This window comes from Halichoerus grypus, chromosome X (assembly GCF_964656455.1).
Source record: "Halichoerus grypus chromosome X, mHalGry1.hap1.1, whole genome shotgun sequence".
NCBI lineage: Eukaryota > Metazoa > Chordata > Mammalia > Carnivora > Phocidae > Halichoerus > Halichoerus grypus.
Window position 1 is genome coordinate 107,115,056 of NC_135727.1, and position 24,266 is coordinate 107,139,321.

A 24,266-nucleotide genomic window follows, 5' to 3' on the forward strand; every position below is an offset into this window, starting at 1 on the left:
AATCTAGGGAAATAAAGACTCAGAAGGACCATGGTGATGGTCAACAAACTTTTGATGGGCTGTTTTGGGAAACAGAGATTAAAAGTGTAGAACTGGGGTCAAGGGGTAGACAGTGAAACAGGGATGCTTTCTAACAGTTACGTTTTTCCAGAGATAGAACTAGCTTCCTTGAGAAGGAATATGATCCAGTGTAAGGTGACTGATCACTTAGGAACACGTTATGGGAGGGTTCAATTACACAACATTAAGTTGCTTCCAACCCTGGCAAGCTATTTCTGTCCTTTCATAATATTTCTATTCTCAATTCCTTCATTGACTATATATGTTAAGCTACAGAAAGAAACAATCATTGCTACCTGTCCTTACTTTTCCCCTTCCCAAAGGTAGACTATTTTAATATTGTAGTCTCCTGACAACAGAGGTGTCTGTTTTAATAGCTTTCAGTAGCATTATTCAAAGGGAATCTATTGCCCAATAAAGTGGGGGGGGGGGAGTCTTCAATGTTCTCTTTCTTTTTCAAACTCAAAGCGTCTAGGATTAAACATGTGCTTTGAAATTAAAATCATTATAAATTTGCTGAGTAAGAGAACACCAAATATACTTGTTCCCAAAGCTGGAAAGTTTTCACTTAGCATAATGTAGGAAAAAAACCACTTTTCTTTGTAATGTACATGAAAAATTTCTGCAATGAATGCATGGTTCCAAGTTCACAACTGTCTTGTTAAAAAAGAAAAACAAGCCCAAGCTGGAGTCATTTGCCTCCCCTCCACAACAGCAAACCAAGACTTAATTACAGTTTTGACCTATCTCAGGAATGTGACCTTTTAAAAAGTCAATCTGAAATTTCCCCCATCAGCACAAGTGAGTTCATCTGCATGATAAAAAAAAACACCCTGCCTTTTCGTGTCGTCCACCCCCAAACAAAGTGTCCAGGCTTGAATCCTTTCTTTCTTTTGTTAATAACTTCTTGCCCCACCCTCCTTCCCATAAGAACCTTCCATTTTGAGCAACTGCTCAGAGCTGCCCGATTCATGAGTCATTTACTAAAGCCAATTAGATTTTCAAATTTACTCAGTCGAATTTTTTTAATAGTCTCTAATTTGAAACAATTCAATATATATATTTATACACGTTTTAACCCTGTGCCTACCATGTTGGGGTTGCTGTGGAATCATTTAGTGCAGCAGATATGGTACTCAACCACAATCTATCTTCCTTGAATTATTACTAATGAATAATAATTGAATGATAGTTTGTTAATGATTAATTAATAAATCACTGTTAATCTTGGGAAGATACTGCACATGTAAAAGTTATCCAAGGCAGAAAAAACTGTCAAGAAGTACTGCCATGGGGAATTCCTCAGACATAATTCTTACACTAAAGGAAGAACCTTCAAATAAAGAACACAATCTTTGACTTAAAATTTCCTGTCATTTTCTATTGGTTTGTCAATTTCCAACAATAATAAATAGCATTTAACTTCCTTTCTCTTGCATACAGGCTCTGTGCCAAGCTCGTCACATTTCTTGTCTTCTTTCATCCTTAAAACACACTGAAGAGTTACCACCATTGTTCCCCCATTGGCTAGTATCGGGAAACTGAAGCTTAGGGAAGTGAGATGCCACCCCCAAGATTTGGGGGAAAGCCCAACAAGGGATCCATATTTTACTCTAGAGCCTGAGCTAGTCACGCATCCACCGTGATGGCCCTAACGCTATTGTGCTTATTTTATTTAGGGTAAACTGATGTAGAAAAACACAACATTTTTTTGGTTCCCAATTCTTTCCCTCCCATTACAGGTTCAGGACTACTCAACCTTAGAAGGTGACACTCACCCCGTTTGTGAAGGAGAACGCTGGCATGCCGACGTCCATTTCCATTTTCAACGTAACAGGAGTAATTTCCCAAGTCACCTTCCTCTACAGAGTCCACAATTAATGAGATGGAAACTTCCTGTTCCCCGAGATGCTCCTTGAGAATTCTAAAATATAAAGCAAAACGAAACAAAAAACCCCACACAAACACACACAGACATGAAAAAGAAAAAAAGAAATTAGATGAATCTGAATCTGAGGTGAAAATACCTACAGCATCTGTGCTTCAAATTTGGCTATAATTAAATTATATCATGTCCTTTTTCTCTTCATTTCTAATGAGGAAGCTTGTTTTTGGAGATGCTAATGAAGTTGCAGTTAATTATCTCTCTTAGCAGGACAATCACACTGTCATAATAAAGAGATGAGAAAGACCTTGAAGAAAAGTTTACAAACTGCTTTCCCTTTAAGGAATATGATATAGTAAAGGTGAGAGAGAAGAAATTCTAATGTCTTAAGCTGGGAGACTAATTATATAGATCAGGTTAGTTTTTTGTTCTGTTTTTTTTTTTTTAAGGAAAAATAGAAAATTTCGGAGCAATTTTGACATTTCAGTTGAAAGCTCCAGCCCATTTTTTTTAAATGATACAAATCAAGTGCCTATTTTAAAAGAAATATGAAATTATAAACCCGTAGACTAAATGTTTTGATGAAGTGTTTAATTCTGACATTAAAATGAATGGTAAACACTAACCTCACTGTCAAAGGTTTTCGTAATCTTTTAGAGCAAATGGAAAACCTCGAAGTGAGTCTCTCTTTCCCTGCTTCCCACCTCCACCCTTCCATCTGTTTGGTAACTCATGTCTGCACAATACTTCCTAATGTAGAATTAAAGAAATACACCTTTCTAGACCCTTTCTTCAGCACCCACAAAAAGAGGGGAAAAGTTAGGAAGTTTATTGTCCTCTTTTAACTTTAACATCTTAAAGTATATGGTTAAAAGATAACAGTGAGGGCGCCTGGGTGGCTCAGTTGTTAAGCGTCTGCCTTCGGGGTCCTGGGATGGAGCCCCGCATCGGGCTCCCTGCTCCATGGGAAGCCTGCTTCTCCCTCTCCGACTCCCCCTGCTTGTGTTTCCTCTCTCACTGTGTCTCTCTCTGTCAAATAAATAAATACAATCTTTTTTTTTTTTAAAAAAAGATAATAGTGAAGTTATAAATATGAAAAATGGTACAGGAACGTTTTAGTACATATTGGAGAATTGTCCATCTGGGCATTTCCGAACCCAACTGGAGTGCAATATTCTTGTGTATTTGTTGCCAGGAAGAAGATCCCAATAGAAATAACCTTATATGACAGTTTTATATGTTTTTATTTGCTATTGCAAAACTTTTTCACTTGTACCTTTGATCAGGTTTTAAAAGTCCTCACATTTAGGAAGAGGAACTTTAGCTTAAATGCTCATATATACCCAGAAGATGTGACCTTTAGATAGGAGAATGTTTACACGTGATCAGCATTTTGATTCAATTACAACTTAATTATTATTTACATGCTTGCTTACTTATACTATGATTAAAGATGAGTATCTCTGTCCAAGCATAAGTTCAGTTATAATTGAATACCTCAGTACTTAAAAGTAAATGAATAAGTTTTTTTTTTTAAAAGAGGTTTAAACATTATGCCCTCAAAACAGACGGTATTTTTTAATGGTTATTCTTTATCATTCCCACAATATTAATATTTAGACCCTAAAGTAGGACTAAAAAAGACAATGAAAACATTTTGTGTATCTTTATCATTCCTATCAAGTGCTTTATAGTCTACTTGATGGCTCAAACATGTAAAAACATATAAATGGAAAAGACAGAGATTGTGTTTGGTTGAATCCTAGTACCTTGCTAATATTTCTTCTTGACAATTTTCTTTCTTTTTTTTTTTTTTTTAAAGATTTTATTTATTTGTGACAGAGAGAGAAACAGCGAGAGAGGGAACACAAGCAGGGGGAGTGGGAGAGGGAGAAGCAGGCTTCCCGCTGAGCAGAGAGCCTGATGTGGGGCTCGATCCCAGGACCCTGGGCTCATGACCCGAGCCAAAGGCAGACGCCTAACGACTGAGCCACCCAGGCGCCCCTCTTGACAATTTTCTAAAAAAGAGCTCTTATAAACAAAAGGCACAATATCACATTTTCCACATTTGATGGTATTTTGGTCTGTCTCATACTCAGTTTATTCCTTAGTGAAAAACTCCTTTCTATTTCCCTTAAATTCTTTGCAAATGGCATTCATGTTTTGCAATTCCATAGTCAGTCTCTTAACAGTGTTTTGCTTCTCGGCGATTCAATGTTGAGATATCTTTATTATAATAGTAACCCCCCCAAAAAACAAGAAAAAAACCTTTATTTTCCTTTAGCTTACTTTCCATTCACTAACACAGCAAATGTTAACTTGACTGTACAAGTTAAAAGAAAAAAAATTATTTTACCTAATGTCACTTTCCCAAACTCGATTTTCATCCAGATCTTCAATAAACTTCTCTCCTTTCATCCAGTAAATTAAAGGACTGACATCTCCACTGTACCCAAAGAAAGCTCTGCAGGTTAGATTAGCTGAGTCGCCTACAGAGAGAAGTGATGGAAATGTGTTATAAAACTACTTGTACACTCTTCTTTTAGGCAAACTGGCAGGTAACATTTTAATCACTTCATTGATTTAATAAAACATTTACCTAAAATGTTTTTTCAGCTATTTTTAATCTCTGTCAAATTTATAGACTGTGCTTTTGACAGCTTGTTTAATGAAATAGGAGTTACTTATAAGATTTTGAAGAAGACTGGTCAGCTATTTTAGAGAAGGTTCTTCCAGTTATGCTTGCCCCATGTGTTTACGCGATTAGATTTAGGTTATGAATTACTGGGAATGATACCACAGAGGTGATGTGCCCTTCTCAAAGTATGATATCAGAGGGTATATGATGTTAGTAATTACAAGATTTCACAGGGCAGGTAGAAGATGTTTCTCAGTCCTGAATGTGGGAAATTGAAAGGAAACAAAATCTTTGGATGGGAAAGAGAAGGAACTGTAAATCCAGGAGCCCCTAAAAATGTTATTAAAACATTTTCACTGTATATGGAATAATGTTCTAATTAAGGAAACCAACATATGCTCAGGTAGAAACGCACATTTTAAAAAAACAAATGAAGAACTCATGAGAATAAATATTTGGGATTTTTATTAGATGTAAAATCAATGATGCTACTGTGGAGATTAGTTTCTTTCAACAGCCTCCTCAGGAGAGACCACTGTAATGATGAAGACAGATTGGTCAATTACTTAATAAGGTAAGTGGAGTCCCTGACTAAAAGGCAGAAGTTAATTTAATGCCTGCGAAAGTAAGGTTTATTTCTGGACAGTTAGGCCATTTTGCAAACACCTGGTTTCCCCAAGCCTTAGCCAGCATTAGAGAACTGAAATACTCCAGTACAATCTAGTTTTAAGATCCTGGTGCCTCCAAGTGGAGTTAGAAAATGGACGATGAGATGGGGAGCCGTAAGGGCCTACTCCAGCTTGGACTGGGGCAAGGAAACTCTTAGGGTATGTAGCGTGCCAAGGGCAAGCTGCCCCAAGATGGGCAACTTTGGCATACTGATTATTTTAAATAAAAATTACTTAAAAGACAGCCCATACAAGAAGGAGATTCAGACCCTCCTCTGTCTCCGTGAAAGCACAAAATGAATCTCCCATGTCAAAGGTACCCTCCCTGTACCAGAAAGTAAAGAAGACACCCTTATCATCAGAGACAGAGAATTTAGAGCTGAGAAGGCTGTAAAAACAACCCTTGTTTACTTATTACCAATGTTTGACTGCAGCCCAAATCTGTTTAGAATTCCTAACTGAAGCTCTCAGAATTAAGTTTTCTTTGTCCTGTCAATTTCTCACAGATTTATTGCGTCTTTGTCTAAAAAGCCTAAAAACTGCCTGCCTTGGTCATTTCTTTAGGAATCAATTTCATTATTGGGCCTCCATGAGTGCATAATAAAACTTCGGGTTTTTTCTCCTGTAAATCTGTCTCATGCCAATTCCTAGTCCTGCAGGAAGACTTTGAGTGGTAGAGGAAGAATTTTTCCTTCCCCTCAGGTACTTTAAGAGGGGCTGAAAACTGAGCCCCAGTGACACCTTTGTTGGCATCTGAAGCAAGCAGATTTTCTCAATTTCATAAATTCTTGAGAAGATTCTAAAGGACCCGACAACTAAATGACCTTAAGGTGCAAAGAAGGAGCGTCCTAAAGACTGGAAACCTCAGAGCTAAGCTATGAGTTAATAGTGAGTATCTCCTGAAATTGTGCTTATGAGTGATTACATGAGTATACCTACTTGCAGTGACATATCTGATAAAGGGTTATATCCAAAATATATAAAGAACTTACAAAACTCAGTACCCCAAAACAAATAATCCAATTAAAAAATGGGCAGAAGACATGAAGAGACATTTTTTCAAAGAAGACATCCAGATGGCCAACAGACACATGAAAAGATGCTCAACATCACTCATCATCAGGGAAATACAAATCAAAACTGCAATGAGATATCCCCTCACACCTGTCAGAACGGCTAAAATTAACAACACAAGAAACAAGAGTTATTGGCATGGATGTGGAGAAAGGGGAACCGTCTTGCACTGTCGTTGGGAATGCAAACTGATGCAGCCACTGTGGAAAACAGTCTGGAGGTTCCTCACAAAGTTAAAAATAGAAATACCAGCAATTGCACCACTAGGTGTTTACCCAAAGAATACAAAATACTAACTCGAAGGGATACATGCACCCCAGTGTTGCCACTGACTGATGAATGGATAAAGAATATGTAGCGTATATATATATATATATATATATATATATATATATATATATATAAAAGAGTATTACTCAGCTATAAAAGAATGACATCTTGCCATTTGCAATCACATGGATGGAGTTAGAGTATTATGCTAAGCAAAATAAGTCAGTCAGAGAAACACAAATACCATATGATTTCACTCATATGTGGAATTTAAGAAAGGAAACAAACAATCATGGGGGAAAAAAAGAGAGTGGTAAACCAAGAAACAGACTCTTAGCTCTAGAGAACAAACTGATGGTTACCAGAGGGGAGGGAGTGGGGGGATGGGTGAAACAGGTGATGAGGATTAAGGAGGGCACTTGTGATGAGCACCAGGTGATGTATGGGGGTGCTGAATCACTATATTGTACACCTGATACTAATATAACACTGTATGTTAACTAACTGGAATTCAAATAAAAACTTAAAAAAATAAATTCTATTCTCCAAGTTCTACAATAAGAACATTTTATTGGATAAAATTAACATCATTATCTTAACTATACCCATTGCGTAAAAACAATTCATAAATTCTTGCTCATCTAATATTTCTAAGATGGCATGATATAGCTTTCTCCTTTTATCTCTGTTTATGTCTGCATGTTCTCCAAGTAAGTGATTCCTCATGGATTTTGGTCCTATATACAATAGTCATCATTAGTGACAAGATATGCAAAATCCAGAAAATGTCTACAAGCTTTTACGAGGCAAAATTGAGCTCTAAGTAGGTTCCTTTATTATTATTTTTTGTATATAAATATTTTCTAAATATTTTAATATGTAATCTCCCCCTTCCTGGGAGACTATTTGCATTACAAAACAGATAAACTGAATGCCAATCTTGTTGACTGGAAATTAACTGTGGATTTCTATGGGAAGTGTCAACCCAATGTTACAAAACAATTTTAAATCTAATATTCTTTGCTTTTACCTTTTTATAAGAGGGCCAGCTTTTATGCAACTGAACTACCTGTTGCAGTGTCAAGGTAGTCATGTATTCAACAGTAAATCTCAAAATACTAGCTGGTGTGATGATTAACATCACATACCAACAGAGTGAACACACATTACAGAGTTTTAAATTTTTATATCTCAATAATTCACATAATCTGTCTTTTAAGAGATCAAGTTTTAGTTTTTAGGTGGGAGTTAGTGACAATACTTTGGGATCACATAAGGAATAGTCACTGCGAAGCTTGGATTATTTCCACATAATTTCTTAAAAGGTGATAGCAGTGACTATAGATCACTATGCTCTTTATCAACATGATAGGAAACCTTTCAAGGCGGAGATTAAATAGAAAGCCTGATAAGGTGGAAAACATATTTTTTACTTTTATAATTTACATGCATCAGTATGTGTGTAGGGGGAAGAGTGAGAGAGATGGAGAGAGAGAGACAGAGAGTGAGAGACAGAGAGAGGGTTAGGTTGGGGAGTTGTCAGCTGCCTCTCAATGTAATCAGGATAGAAAGTCAACTTGAGCAGAGCTCTGTTCTGTGAAGAGATTTTTGAGTGGTTTCTCTCAATTATACCTACTTGTGTGGCTGCACAAAAGGAGACCATGCCCCTTCTTAAGCACAGGCATGCCAGCAGGAAAGGACAGCAGAAACCCAGTGGAGTCAGTCCTGAGAGAAGTGCCAGGTAAAGTCTGGCTCACACCTGAGACTACCCAAGTGCCTAAGTGTTGGGGAGGAAAGCTGTGTCTACCCAGTAAGTACTGGCTAATCACATGAGTGTCAGGGAACTGTGACTTTGGACCCCAAGTGTGTATTACCTGTGTTTGAAAGCAGGAATAAAGAACTATCATCCCTTCCTGTCAGGTCAAAGAAGAACTGAGAGGTGATGGAAATTCCTGGGGCAGGGTGGGACCTGGGTAGAGAGGATGCGCTTCCACCCAATAAGGGCAGATGGAAATTAATAAGGGCAGATAAGAAAATTAGGAAAACAGAATGGGGAGATTTTATTTAGGGAATTAGGCAGTTAGGAAATAGGAATTAAAAATTCAAAATGATATGACTGTGTTTATACCTTGGGCTGATGAAGCAGGACATGTCAGTTACATAATAGGTTTTTAGCATCTGAGTTCTAGGAGCAGTCCATCCATGATTCATTTCACATTCTCATGCTTTTTAACGTTATATTCTTTGCTTTAAATTTTCCTCATTTCCATTTCTTCCAAAAGAATGACTTGGCTTTTCTAAAGAAATAGTCATTCTGTCTTTTCTCCTCCCACAGCCCTCGGACATATCTGTATTTTATCATAATATATTCCTTACAATATATGGTTTGTTTGCATGCCTAACCCAGCAACTAGAGTATTTATTCCCCAGAGGCAGAAATTATATGTGTATTTACCTTTGTATATTACTAGGACCCATTACAGTGGCTTGAATGTGTTAGGAACTCAATAAATACTTTCAAATTAATAACCTGCTTATTATCTCTTGTACTTGCATTTTCCCTTGGTTCCTTTTTTTCAAAGCTTCATTAATTAAAGGTTACATGTCTACAGCCTATCTCAACAGGCCAAGTCTGTCTTGTAAACTAGCCTTCAACATTGCAAATGCAGAGCCTCATTCAGATGTTATTTCACTTGTAGGCTGGAGCCGGTTCATATCAGCTTATAGGAGTCAATTACTGCAGTTTTCAGAAAGTCTGTAAGCAGGTTGTTAAACACAGTCATTATTAAAAAGCAAATTGTAGAAACTTACAATGAACTATACTGTATTTTTAAAAAAGATTTTATTTATTTGAGAGAGAGAGAGAGAGAGAGCGTGATCAGGGGGAGGAACAGACTCCCTGCTGAGCAGGGACCTGACTTGGCTTGATCCCAGGACACTGAGATCATGACCTGAGCTGACGCAGATGCTTAACTGACTGTGCCACCCAGGTGCCCCCTAATTATACTGTATTAAAAACAAAGGTGCCCCCTACTTATACTGTATTAAAAACAAAGGTATTAGACATTCAAAACTCAAAAATTCCTAATTATTTTTCCTACATTATTCATCTATAGTATCTGTATGGCAGAAATACTATGTAACAGTTTGCCACTGCACATCTTTTCCCAGCTGCACATTTAGTGAGATTATGCTGGCAGCTTGCTATCAGCCATGATGGGAGTTTTTACCCCATAAGTTGCCAAATGCTACAAATCAACCTATGATTTATTGTTTTGTTATCTGTCTATACTTAAGACAACATGTAGAAAATGTTAATAATGTAGATTAAACTTCCAAGTGTCATGTCTACAGCTGTTAGATTGGTAAAAACACAAACACAAAAATTCCTCTAATATCCAAAATCTATAATCTGATTCAGCAAAAACAGTTGCTTACATCATTGATGAATAAAGTTCTGACATATGTCTCCAATGTCTCACTCTTATTTGCCAATGTAAATTAAAGTATCAAAACCACTTAGATGTCAGAATTATACTTGGAGAACCAATTGTTAAACGTTTATCAGCACACCACTCCCTTTAAAACTGTTCTCAGAGGGGTGCCTGGGTGGCTCAGCTGGTTAAGCATCCGACTCTTGGTTTTGGCTCAGGTCATGATCTCAGGGTCATGATCTCAGGGTCGTGAGATTGAGCCCCACACTGGGCTCCACTCTCAGTAGTCTGCTCAAGATTCTTTCCCTATCTGCTTGCTCTCTCTCTCTCAAGTAAGTAAATAAATAAATAAAATCTTAAACTATTCTCTCAAAGAAACTGCATGCATATTTTAATAGCTATATTGAGATATAATTCACATAATCAATTTATCCATGTAAATGGTTTTTAGTATATTTACAGAACCAGCAGCACAATCAACTCTAGGATACTTTCATCACTCCAAAAAGAAATCCTGAATCAATTAGTCACTAGTCATTTCACCCCAATCGTCCCCAGCCTTTGACAACCACTAATCTACTTCTCTACGGACTTGCCTATTTTGGACATCTTGTCTAAATGGAATCACACAGTATGTAGCCTTTTGTGTCTGGCTTCTTTTGCTTAGCTTAATGTTTTCAAGGTTCATCCATGTTACAGCATATATCAATACTTCATTCTTCTTTGTGGCTAAATAATATTCCATTGTATGGATATACTATATTTTGTTTATCCATTCATCAGTTGATGGACACTTGAGTTCTCTTTGGCTGTAATGAATAAAGATGCTTTGAACACTCCTGTACAAATTTTTGTGTGAACGTAAATGGTATCATTTCTCTTGAGTGGAATCTAGAAGTAGAATTTCTATCTAAAAGTGGAATTGCTGGGTCATAAGATAATTCTACGTTTAAATCTTTGAGGAATTGCCAACCTGGATTTCCAAAGTGGCTATACCATTGTACATTCTCACCAGCAATGTATGAGGGTTTCAATTTTCCCACATGCTCACCAAAACTTGTTATCTGTCTTTTTGATTACAGCCTTTCTAGCGAGTGTGAAGTATTGTGTCTTTATGGTTCTTACCATTCATATTAAACAAAAGTTTATTATATGAAAAGTTTCTTATTACATATCATTATTTTATTAATAACCAAAGCTGTTCAAAATTATAAAAACAATATCAGAATAAAAGGGCTTTTATTAGACCACAGAATGTAATTGTCACCATCATACCTAAAATGCTTATTTCCCCACTGTTGTGTTGTAGATCCTCTGATGGGTTTATCGTTTTAGCTGAGAATTTATACAATCAGAAGAAATTATCAAAGGCTTACAGTCTTTAAGTAAAACTAAGAAGAGTTATTTCCAAATGTTTGAAAGTAGACAAATTTTAAACAAGAGGTTAATATAAACGGGACCCACAGGATCATCTCCTTTAAATTCAATACAAGGACACCTATCGGCATCATTTTTATACGATAATTTCTTTGTAGTTTTGCCAAAGTAATAAGACATGAAACAATAGTAAGATGCTTTAAAAGGATGATAAAAGTATTACTTGAAGATATTATAATTGCATACTTAACCAATTCAGAAGGACTTTTTTTTTCTAAAGGTTTTATTTATTTATTTGACAGAGAGAGACACAGTGAGGGAGGAAACACAAGCAGGGGGAGTCGGAGAGGGAGAAGGAGGCTTCCCGCGGAGCAGGGAGCCCGATGCGGGGCTTGATCCCAGGACTCCGGGATCATGACCTGAGCCGAAGGCAGACGCCCAACGACTGAGCCACCCAGGCGCCCCTCAGAAGGACTTATATTTTCACTTTCTTGGAAGAGTTCTTTCTTTCAAATGTCCAAATATAAGAAATATCTCTCACCAGCAAAGTTTTAAAATTTGGCCTTTTGATATAACAGACTTTTGTATTTGTATTACAAAATGTAAACATCTATACACCTTGAGTTATTCTAGATGCAGTCTGAGTTATTTTAAACAGAATCATATAAAAAATATGTCAATATCATGTCAAAAATATGACTCATCATCCCTATAGAACAAATGGAGTGCATGTGGTAATGTTTAGTGAGGGGGCTATCCATCCTCTCGATAAATTTGGACAGAACTTTATATCCAGAAGAAAAAAATACACTTAAGAAGAAACTCAAGAGCCAGAATATGCAAAATAAAAACAATAGAGAATGCAGGTTTAAAGAGCATTAATTCTAAAATCATTAAAAGCTTATGAAATTTTAAAATGAGACACAGTCTGCCTAATATGAAATTGTAGGATTTGTAGGATGATCTAATTCAGCATATTGGGACCCTGTGGCAATAAACAATTGAAGAAAGCAATACAGGAGAAAAAAGTTTTCGTTACAGGATAAATTTGGAAGTCTGACAAATTTGAGTTTTTTTTAAGTAGATGATTTGTAGGAAATTAATGTACTTTTATTTTAGCTAGTTAATGTGATTTTAAATTATTTTTTCTTTTATCTTATTCTCTAGGAGTCATTGATTTTTATAATGCTTTTGTCAGCCTTAAGAAGAAAACCCTATGCTTAGCTATGGTCTATGATATCTAAAAATGAATATCATACATAATTTCCATAGTAATGAAATAGAAAATAATAAAAATCTGATTTACATGAGCAATAAACAAATAAATTACAATAAGAAATGGTTGTGAATAAACGAACCACAAAATCATATCAAGTCAGATTAAAGTTTTATGAAATATATATATACATAAAATTTGCAAATTCTTGGTTGGAAAAACTGAGTATTTTTAAAGTCCGTGTTAGATTTAATGTTACTGCTAATAAAAATCTAATAAGTTGTAGAATTCAACAAAATGATTCTATATTCATTTATAAATTTAAGTAGATAGCCATTGTCAATAACAATCCTTAAAAGAAAGCATAAAGATAGTAGCAGGGTACAGCATGTGGATGGTCCAAACAAAGAGCAAAATGTATTGATTTTTGTATATTCTTTTAAAAATAAAAATTGGATACATTTAAGGTGTATAACATGTATAACATGATATATATACACACATATACACACATATAGTGAAATGATTACTATAGTCTGGCTAATTAACATATCATCTCCTCACAGTTACTTTTCTATTTTTTTGTGGCGAGAGCACCTGGAATCTACTTTCCTAGGAAACGTCCAGCATTCAGTATAGTATTTTTAACTATAGTCATCATACTGTACATTAGATCTCTAGACTTGTTCATCTTAAATAACGGTAACTTTGTATCCTTTGACCACCTCCCCACCCCTGGTAACCACTGTTCTGCTCTTTCCTTTTCTGTACATGGCTTTTTTAGATTCCACATATCAGTGAGATAATGCAGTTTTCTTCTTTCTGTATCTAGTTTATTTCACTTAGCATAATGTTTTCCAGGTTGATCCATGTGGTTGCAAATGCCAGGATCTCCTTTTTTAAGGCTGAATAAATTCTACCTCATATATATATACTCTCACAATTACTTAATCCATTCATCCATCAATGGGCACTTAGGTTGTTTCCACATCTTGGCTATTGTGAATGGTTAATAGGTACATGAAAAGGTACTCAACATCACTAATCATCAGGGAAATGCAAATCAAAACCACAATGAGATATTACCCCACAGCTTTTAGGATGGTCATATATGATAACAAATGTTGACATATATAAAAGATAACAAATGTTGACAAGGATGGGGAGAAAAGGGAACCCTTTTACACTGTTGGTGGGAATGTAAATTGGTACAGCCTTTATGGAAGAACAGTATGGATTCTCCTTAAAAAATCAAAAACAGAATTATAATCCAGCAATCCCTCTTCTGGGTATATTCCCAAAGGAAATAAAATCACTATCTGGAAGAGATATCTGTACTCCCTGGTTTATTGCAAAATGTACTTTAAAACAACAATAAAAGTAACAAGATTTTGTCCTTCTGGCAGACACATAGCTCTTTGGAATGAATTGTAATGCTCAGAAATGGTACCAGACTTAATGACGGGCAATGAGTTATCAGAATTAAATTATGATCTGGAAACAAAAATTAATTTCATGATACAACAAAAAATTGGGGTTTATTAAATAGTTAAATATTACCGTAAAACAAATAAAAAGGAGAAAATTTATTATTTTATAAATCTGTGGAGGAAAAATAATTTCTTAGAATCAGTCTAGAAATTACAAGCAAGTTCGAGCTTGACCTATTTGAATATATAATTAGTAAAATTTCAGAATAGAAAATAATAGAAAATTAAGAAAACAGAGAATGATTATAAATTTTTCTTTATTGTGTTTGCTATCTAACGTGTGACTGAGTATGTTTTCAATTAAAAACAAAAAATAATATAGAACCTTTAACAGTACCTACAAAGGTCATTAATAGATTACTATTCCAGATACTCAACCTGAAACCAGAAAGCCAGATTTTGATGGAAACTAGAGGAAAGGTTATTATATGGAATTTATTCAGCCTTAAGAAAGGAGATCCTGTCATTTGCAACCACATGGATCAGCCTGGAAAACATTAACCTTATCTATTTTTGTAAATTTCCACTAAGTTTCATACCAAGTTTTATGTTATACTCCCAGATCTTCTACAGTATCATTTCGCTTAGACAAATATGGCTCCAGATTTTACATTTTTTTCTTACTTTAGTTAAGCCAGTGAGTTTCAAACTTATTGCCAAAAATCTTACCCCCCCCACCTGCCCCCCGCACCAGATTTTGACTCCACAACTGTGGAGGGTTATAGGGATTTTCATTTTTAACAAGCACTCCCAGGTGATTGTCTTCCAAGTGGTTACAGTTAACTGTCTGGAAAAATTTCTTTTTACCTTGGACTTTGTTAAGTGGAACTGGGGCTCAGGAAAGCAACAAGATTGAAAAACATTTAGGCAGGGCCCTCAAGCAGGAAGAAAGGACAGGGAGGCTAGGGAAGAGGATAGGTAGGTTCATAATAATGACAGTGGTGGGTAGAGAGGTAGCTGGTGTAGACAAGAAGTAGGAAGTACAACTGGGTCACTGATGACTGGATCCAAGGTACAGAAATACATTCTCTTTCCTGAGGAATGTAGGAAAAAAACTGTGTTTCAGTGGAAAACTACTCATTTATTAACTGCACACCTTTCTGAGTTATCAGATTCCAGCTCTTTACTGCCTTTGTTTTTTTTTTTAAATTTTATTACGTTATGTTAGTCACCATACATCATTAGTTTTTGATGTAGTGGTCCACGATCCATTGTTTTCGTATAACACCCAGTGCTCCATGCAATACGTGCCCTCCTTAATACCCATCACCGGGCTAACCCAACCCCCCACACCCCTCCCCTCTAAAACCCTGTTTGTTTCTCAGAGTCCATAGTCTCTCATGGTTCATCTCTCCCTCTGATTTCTCTCCCTTCATTTTTCCCTTCTTTCTCCTAATGTCCTCCATGCTATTCCTTATGTTCCACAAATAAGTGAAACCATACGATAATTGACTTTCTCTGCTTGACTTATTTCACTTAGCATAATCTCCTCCAGTCCCATCCATGCTGATGTAAAAGTTGGGTATTCATCCTTTCTGATGGCTGAGTAATATTCCATTGTATATATGGACCACATCTTCTTTATCCATTCATCTGTTGAAGGGCATCTCGGCTCTTCCCACAGTTTGGCTATTGCAGACATTGCTGCTATGAACATTGGGGTGCATATGGCCCTTTTTCTCACTACCTCTGTGTCTTTGGGGTAAATACCCAGGAGTGCAATTGCTGGGTCATAGGGTAGCTCTGTTTTTAAATTTTCGAGGAACCTCCACACTGTTTTCCAAAGTGGCTGTACCAACTTGCATTCCCACCAACAGTGTAAGAGGGTTCCCGTTTCTCCATAACCTCTCCAACATTTGTTCTTTCCCTGTCCATTTTTGCCATTCTAACTGGTGTAACGTGGTATCTCAATGTGGTTTTGATTTGAATTTCCCTGATGGCTAATGATGATGAACATTTTTTCATGTGTCTGTTAGCCATTTGTATGTCTTCTTCAGAGAAGTGTCTTTTCATACCTTCTGCCCATTTTTTGACTTGATTATTTGTGTTTTGGGTGTTGAGTTTGAGAAGTTCTTTATAGATCTTGGATACCAGCCCTTTATCTGTAGTTTCATCTGCAAATATCTTCTCCCTTTCTGTGGGTTGCCTCTTTGTTTTGTTGACTGTTTCTTTACTGCCTTTGAACTGTTTTTTGACTCTGTAAATTGTTGGTAACTGATATGATTTGACTTCATTTTCCCTCTGCTCTCCTTCCCACCCCCAAGCCAGGGAAAAATCAATTTTTTTCTCTACTTGGAATTCATCTCAACATTCCTTTATTCTGCATATATCTGTTGTTCTGACTTTACCTTTGAACTGGTCGTAACATCTGCCTGGCGTCTTCTTCATATAATATGAACAGAATTTCTCTAACATGTATGAAAGTCATGATTATATGTATTTCTGAAAGTTATCTGTCAACAGGAATACAATACATTGCTTATCACTGCCATTAAAATAATGACACATGATATATATATATATATATATATATATATATATATATATATATACCTATTATATATCTTTGACATTTGTTTGATTACTGAAGGATTTTATGAACATTCTCCTTATCCTTTTTTCCAATATAAGAATTAGCAATGTAAATTTATCTTTACTCTAAGTTCAGAGTATTTCACTTATTATCAATAGAAACTCCATCTTTTCTGTCTTTTGGTCTCTAATTTGCTGTAACATGAAATTTCTGATAATCTATTCCTAGCATGTGATTCAGAGGGTCAAGCACCACAGCTCTTCCTTTTCCTCTTCCATTTAGATATTGAAAAAAACACCTTCAGTCTCATCTCTGATACCCAAGGGATAGCGCTAATACTATTTACTACACTTATCCAGAAATACAGGAAATTATCATCAGAATTTCCCAAGTTACAGAGAAGAGAGAGACACATTAATTTAATTTTCCTCTCAATTTTGTTTCTTTGTTTTCCTTCAAATAATAACAGAAAAATTTAAGCTATGGCCTAGGGAGCCACACACATCAAATGTATCAGTCAGCCAGGGCTGGAATCCTGAAGATAATGGTATTCTTGCTGTCTCAAGTTGATATCCGTAAAAGCTACAGTAAAATGCACTAAATGCTTCTGTTGCCTTTTTGGTAAAAAGGTGCACTATGAGCTCAATCTTACCAGGTTCAGAAGGAAGCATTCGAAAATTGTTCATAAAAAATCATTTGCTATCTAAAATGAGAACAATGCTTGTCATAGGGTAGGCTTTCAAGCAGGCCAGTGTGAAGGGGACTTAGAGGAAAAATAATACATTTTCCCTTCAACCAGTGGATTCCAATAGGCAGCAGGGACACTTGTTATTCAGGGTAACCTTCTAATTAGGTATCATTTGGCCATTTCTAATACTGCTGAGAGCAGAGACTCTCCACTAGAGGACACTCTCTAACATTGAAAAATAATAAACTCTCCTTTTTAATTAAAAGAAAATTTCTTCTCTAATTAAAAAGCATCAATATCCAGAGATCTTACTCAGAATTAGGAAATGGTGAGCATTTTGTTTTTTTTTCTTTGCCATCTGTCAAACACCATTTATTTTCTCATTTAATCATGAACACCTCTTGATTCCAGGGAAATTAATATATCCGGACTTAGTTGAGAGTGAACTGTTTACAGTCTCCCATATTGACAGAAAATTCTGTGGACAGGAATAAGAGATTTAGCCAATGGATTTCTCAAATTTTCTGGGAGGTGCATAGAACATAACCAGATATTCTTTTATATTTTATATACATCAAGTTGTGATCTGTGTGGGTTTTTGTTTGTTTTTGCTAGCCCAATGTCCCTTTTTCTGGTAAACAAAATTCCACCCTCCTCATCTGAGAGAACTGCTTTTCTAAGCCTCAGGCAATCATAGTACCCTATCCTCTTGGTTATAGTGACTGACATTAGTGTAGCCAGTGGTTGGCTATAGCTGTTGGTATGTGACCCAAATGCCACCAATCAGAATCCTTCCCTATTTCAATAGGAGGCACAAGACCACTGGACATCTGTATACACTACAAAGTGATCACCACCAAAAGTCGAGTTACCATCCATCACTGTGCAATGAATTCCCTTTATCCATTAAGCCCATCCCCAACCTCCTTCCCCTCTGATGACCACCAATTTGTTCTCTGTCTCTATAAATTTGTGTATTATTTTCTTTGTTCATTTGTTTTGCTTTTTTAGATTTCACATATGAGTGAAATGATACAGTATTTGCCTTTGTCCATCTGACTTAACTCACCTAGCATAATACTCTCAAGGTTCATCCATGTTCTTGAAAATGGCAAGATTTCATTCATCTTTATAGCTGTTTAGTATTTTATTATATATATGGGTGTATATATATTTATTATATATAATAACCCCTTTATCCATTCATCCATAGGTGGACATTCAATCTTCTTAAATTTACTGAGACTTTTTTTGTGGCCTAACATGTGATCTACACTGGAGAATGTTCCATGCGCACTTGAGAAGAATGCATATTCTGCTGTATTTGGATGGAATGCTGTATCTATTAAGTCCATCTGATCTAATGTGTCCTTTAAAGCCAGTGTTCCCTCATTGATTTTCTTTTTTTTTAAAAGACTTTATTTATTCATTTGACAGAGAGAGACACAGCGAGAGAGAGAACACAAGCAGGGGGAGTGGGAGAGGGAGAAGGAGGCTTCCTGCAGAGCAGGGAGCCTGATGTGGGGCTCGATCCCAGGACCCTGGGGTCGACGCCCAATGACTGAGCCACCCAGGCGCCCCTCCTCATTGATTTTCTGTCTAGATGATCTATCCAACGATATGATGCAAGTGGGGTGTTAAAGTCCCCTCCTTTTATTGTATTGCTGTATCTCCCATTAGGTACATTAACATTTGCTTTAAATATTTTGGTGCTCCTATGTTGGGTGCACATATATTTATAAAGGTTATATTCTCTTGTTAGATTGACCTTCTTTATCATTAGTAATGACCTTCCTTGCTTTTTATTAATTTTTGTTTTAAAGTCTATTTTGTCTGATATGAGTGTATCTATAGCACTTTTCTATTGTTTCCATTTGTATGAAATATCTTTTTCCATCTCTTCCCTTTCAGTCCATGTGTGTCCTTCTGAAGTGAGTCTCATGTTGGCAGCATAGGGATGGGTCTTGTTTTTTAAATCCATTTAGCCCCTCCATGTCTTTTGATTGGAGAATTCAGTCCATTTACATTTAAAGTAATTACGGATAGGTACGTACTTATTGCCATTTGGTTAATTGTTTTCTGGCTGTTTTTATAGTTCCTCTCTGTTCCTTTCTTCTCCCCTTCTCTCTCACCCTTGTGGTGTGATAGCTTTCTTTAGTGTTACATTTCAATTCCTTTCTCATTTTGAGTTTTTACTGTAAGTTTTTACTTTGTGGTTACTGTGACATTTGCATGTAACATCCTATATATATATATATATATATATATATAATGGTCAGTTTTATGTTGATAGGAACTTAAAAACTGAATACATTCCAAAACTTTACATTTTTAACACCCCACCTTTTGCATATTTTTATTTTATGAATCCCTGAACAAATTATTGTAGTTTCAGTTTCTTTTGCTGTTTTTGCCTTTTAATCCTCATACTTGTTTCATAAGTCATTGACCCACTATCTGTACTATATATGTACCTTTTCCAGTGAGGGTTTTACATTTGTATTTCTTCTTGTTCTTAATTAGTGCCACTTCTTTTCAGCTTAAAAAAGTCCCTTTAACATTTCTTGTAAGGCCAGTTTAGTGGTGATGAAGTCCTTCAGATTTTGTTTATCTGGAAAACTCTTTTATTTTTTTTAAGGTTTTATTTATTTATTTATTTATTTATTTATAGAGAGAGCGAGAGTGAGAGTAGGGACAGAGGGAGAGGAGAGAGAGAATCTCAAGCAGACTCTGCACTGAGCAGGGAGCCTGGCATGGGGCTCCATCTCATGACCCTGAGATCATGACCTGAGCTGAAATGAAGAGTCAGACAGTTAACCGATTCTTAACGGCCATCCAGTTGCCTCTATCTGGAAAACTCTTAATCTCCCCTTCAATTCTGAATAATAACCTTGCTGGGTAGAGAATTCTTGGTTGAAAGTTTTTTTCTTTCAGCACTTGAAATATTTCATGCCACTTTTTTCTGGCCTGCAAAGTTTCTGCTGAAAAATCCACTGATAGCCTTCTGGGATTTCCTTTGTACATAACAATTTGTTCTCTTGCCACTTTTAAAATTCTCTCTTTAATTTCAGCATTTTAATTATACTGTGTCTTGGTGTGGCTTTCTTTGGGTTCACATTTTTTGGGAACTCTTTGGGCTTCCTGCACATGGATGTCTCTGTCCTTCCCCAGATGAGGGAAATTTTCAGCCATTATTTCCTCAAAGAAGTTTTCTGGCCCTTTCTCTCTCTTTTCTCTTTCAGGGACACCAAAATGTGAGTAATATTTTGCATGATATTGCTCCAATGGTCCCTTTAAGCTATCTTCACTTTTTAAAATTCTTTTTTGTTCTTCCTGCTCTGCCTGAGTGAATTCCACTGTTTTGTCTTCCAGCTTTGATGATCCATTCTTCTGCTTCAACCAGACTATGTCGAACCCCGCTAGTGTATTTTTCAATTCAGTTATTGCATTCTTCAGTTCTGTAACTTCTATTTGGTACTTTATTATATTTTCTATCCCTGTTGAAGTTCTGACTGTGTTCATCCACTCTCCTCAATTTGGTGAGCATTTTTATGACCATTACTTTGAACTCTTTATCAGGTAGGTTGCTTATCTCTGTTTCATTTAGGTCTTTTTCTCTGATTTTTTTTCTTGATCTTTTATTTGGAATATATTCCTCTGTCTCCTCATTTTGCCTGTGTCTCTGTGTTTATTTCTATGTATTATGCAAATCAGCTACCTCTCCCAGTCTTGAAGGAGTGGTCTTATGTAGGAGATGTCCCATGGCTCAGAAGTGGTATCCTCACTGGCCACCATAGCCAGGTGCTCAAGGGGTGTCCCCTATGTGAGCTGCATGTGCCCACCTGCTGTGGTGAAGCCGTGGCTGTGGTGCAAGGGTGAAAGGGACTCTTGCCCAGCCCAGCTGTAACACATGACTGTGATTCAGGGGTGGGCTGGGCCCTCAGTGGGGCATGAACTTTGGTGCTAACAAGTCAGTGGGGAGAGTTCCAATATGACACTTGCTAGCACCGGCATTAACAAGTTAGAATGAGATCACAAAAACGATGCCCAGTGATCCAAAAGGACACTTGCCAGTGTCTCTGTTTTCTTTCTGGCAGATACTTTAAGATTAGTAAGTGGGTCTTCTTCACATATGGTCTAGGTACTTTTCAAGCTGGTGTTTTTGCCTGGGTCTCATGGCAGGTGAGTCTGTGTGTGAGCCCTTTAAGAGCAGATTTCCCACTCCCTAAAGTTCTAAGATTTTCCTCAATGTAATCCCCACTGGTTTGCAAAGCCATGTGTTTTGGGGGCTCGTCTCTCTTGTGCAGGATCTAGAAGTTAGGGTGCCTGATGTAGAGCACAGACCCCTTGCTTCTCAGGGAAAATGTTCCATATTTTGGAGATCTCTTCTGATTGTAGACTGCTGTGCGTAGTGCTTGTTTTGTGAAACCTGTCTTTGCTCTTCTTATCTGTTTTGATGCTGCCCTTTATCCTTTGTTGTGGAAGATATGTTCATATAGTTTTCACTTTTTTTTGGAGGAAATTATTTCATACGTAGCTGTAAATTTGTGGTACCCATGGAAGAAGCTGAGTTCAGGATCTTCCTATGCCCCCATCTTGAACCCTCCTCTCATGAGCATTTTGTTCTTAAATAAGATGTTGAATGGTAGGGGAATTTTAATTTCATTTGCAACAGTAATCATGCATATTAAAATTATTGCATGGTCATGGTAAAGATAAATGTTTTGCCAGATTCTCCATTTAAGATAAAAGCAAAGCAGTTTACAGATCATATTTATCTTTTGCCATTGGTTACACTGAATGGCTCCTCTTCCAGAAAGCTGTATTTAGAAATGAAGACTCTTCCCCTGCCTGTTACTGCCACTTACACACACACACACACACACACACACACACACACAAAGAAAGTTCCTTTGGAACCTCCTCAAGACATTTTACCCAAATAAGTATCAGGACCTATGGTATAGAACAGTTGCCACAAAGACTTCTTTGGAAATCAGAGATTTCTCTTAGGATTCCAAAAGAAAGGAAAGAAATGCAAGGGGTAGATTGTAACAAGACTGTAGTTGAGAATGTTATTCCTGTAAGATGTAACAATGTCTGCTCAAATTTCAAGAGAACAAAATCACAGAAAAACAAGTCATACACTTTTAAATTTACTAACCATATTTCAGCTGTAGTGTCAGGTTTCTTTATGAACATTTTTTTATACTGTCTTACAACATATTTCTGTAGCTTTTAAGAACAAAACAACTTATTTGGCTGGCAAGAGATTACAAGAGGATCTAAGTAACCACAAACAGTTTGAAATTAATTAATATATATCCATAGTACACATGTAAGTGAGTGCTCACAAATTGTTACCAATTATTACTATTACTAGTCTAACTATTATTGTGGGACTTAAACTCCTCTATAAGTGATGACTTGTAGTTCATGCATCCAGGTAGACCAAATTACGACTTTCAGGAATCTGAGGGCTCCATACAGGGATTCAGATAAATAGATGAGGATATTTCCTAAACTAATAAGATGAAGTGGGACAGTGGCAAAACCCCTCCAGAATGGAGAGGAAAATCTAATGCATTTGAAAGGAAAGGGTGTACAAATGGAAATATTATTACTGCATCATGTTTTGATAGTTCAAAGATGATTGTAAGGACTCAAACTGTAGCTCCTGATGGCTGTCTTCTATCTGCGCAATACAAACGTTTATGGCATCTAGAACAATCGGGGGACACCAGGCTGAAGATAGGAATTCATTAAGCGTCAGTTAACCTCTGGTGCCCTCTGATGACCTCACCCCTGGGAAGTGTGATGTTGCAACTGAGCGTTGAGAAGGTAAGTATTAGATAAAAGAAGGAGGATGCTGATGAATGCTCAGTGGAAAATGTTCAACTGCCAGGAAATGGATATGCTCAAAAAGATTATTCAGAAACTCCTGGTGATGATAAAAGAGAGGAAGTAGGGCCATTTTTTGGATAGTCCAAAAATTGAGTTAAATTATACATAATGTAAAATTTACCATCTTAGCCAATTTTAAGCGTACAAGGAAGTAGGGTCATTTTTGCCCATCAGTGGAAGAGTGGATATGAGAAGTGACTTGTGGTTTGCTTTCTGACAAAGACATCAGAACTACTCATGATTTTGTGCATTTCTAAAATTGTTTTGAGTCATTCACAAAGTAGACTTTCTTTTTTTTCATAATGCAGACATTTTTAGGTTTTTATTGCAGAGCCCTTTATCAATCTCATATTCTTGGGACTGCATCTTGATTAGACAACTCTTTTACTTTTGCTCCATTAACTACACAGTCGCCATACTAAATCCTTCAATGCTTCTTTTAACTCTTGTGGTACTTTCCCATCCTTCTAGAGTCTCACATTTTTATTTATTTATTTTTTTCTTAAGATTTTTTATTTATTCATTTGAGACACAGAGATACAGAGAGAGAGAGAGCATGGGCAGGGGGAGAGGTAGAGGGAGAGGGAGAAGCAGGCTTCCCGCCGAGCCAGGAGCCCTATGTGGGGCTCGTTCCCAGGACCCTGGGATCATGACCCGAGCCGAAGGCAGATGCTTAACCATCTGAGCCACCTAGGTGCCCCTAGAGTCTCACATTTTTAAAGCAAAGTATTCCATTTCCAGTCTCCACATATACTTCAATCAGCCATTAACAAACAGAGAGAAAGAATTTATCTGTGGTCAGTGATCGGCAAATTCTTTAGACCTCAGTATCACAAGCAGTTGACATAAGAAAAAAGGAAACAGGGGGCTGTAGATTAGGAATACGAAAGAAGGACTGAGAGGGAAAAAAATGAGAGGAGGAGGAAAGAAAGGGATGTTAGTGGTGGTGGTGAAGGATATTGAAATGTCCCCAGCAGCTTATTCAAATGTCACTGTTACATATAGGTTGCTGTCGTCCTCTTGAACAGA

At 36.7% G+C, this 24,266-nt stretch overlaps 1 protein-coding gene across 2 annotated transcripts in view; it reads right to left on the reverse strand.

The window, feature by feature from the left end:
* IL1RAPL1 (interleukin 1 receptor accessory protein like 1) overlaps positions 1 to 24,266 on the reverse strand; it is a 1,364,983-nt gene that overhangs the window by 48,517 nt on the left and 1,292,200 nt on the right. For both annotated transcript variants that reach the window (XM_078065379.1, XM_078065380.1), the window contains 2 exons: positions 4,302 to 4,434; positions 1,839 to 1,984 (listed from right to left, as the gene is read on the reverse strand). In XM_078065379.1, the coding sequence (XP_077921505.1) occupies positions 1,839 to 1,984; positions 4,302 to 4,434 (279 nt within the window). The remainder of the gene's footprint in view (positions 1 to 1,838; positions 1,985 to 4,301; positions 4,435 to 24,266) is intronic.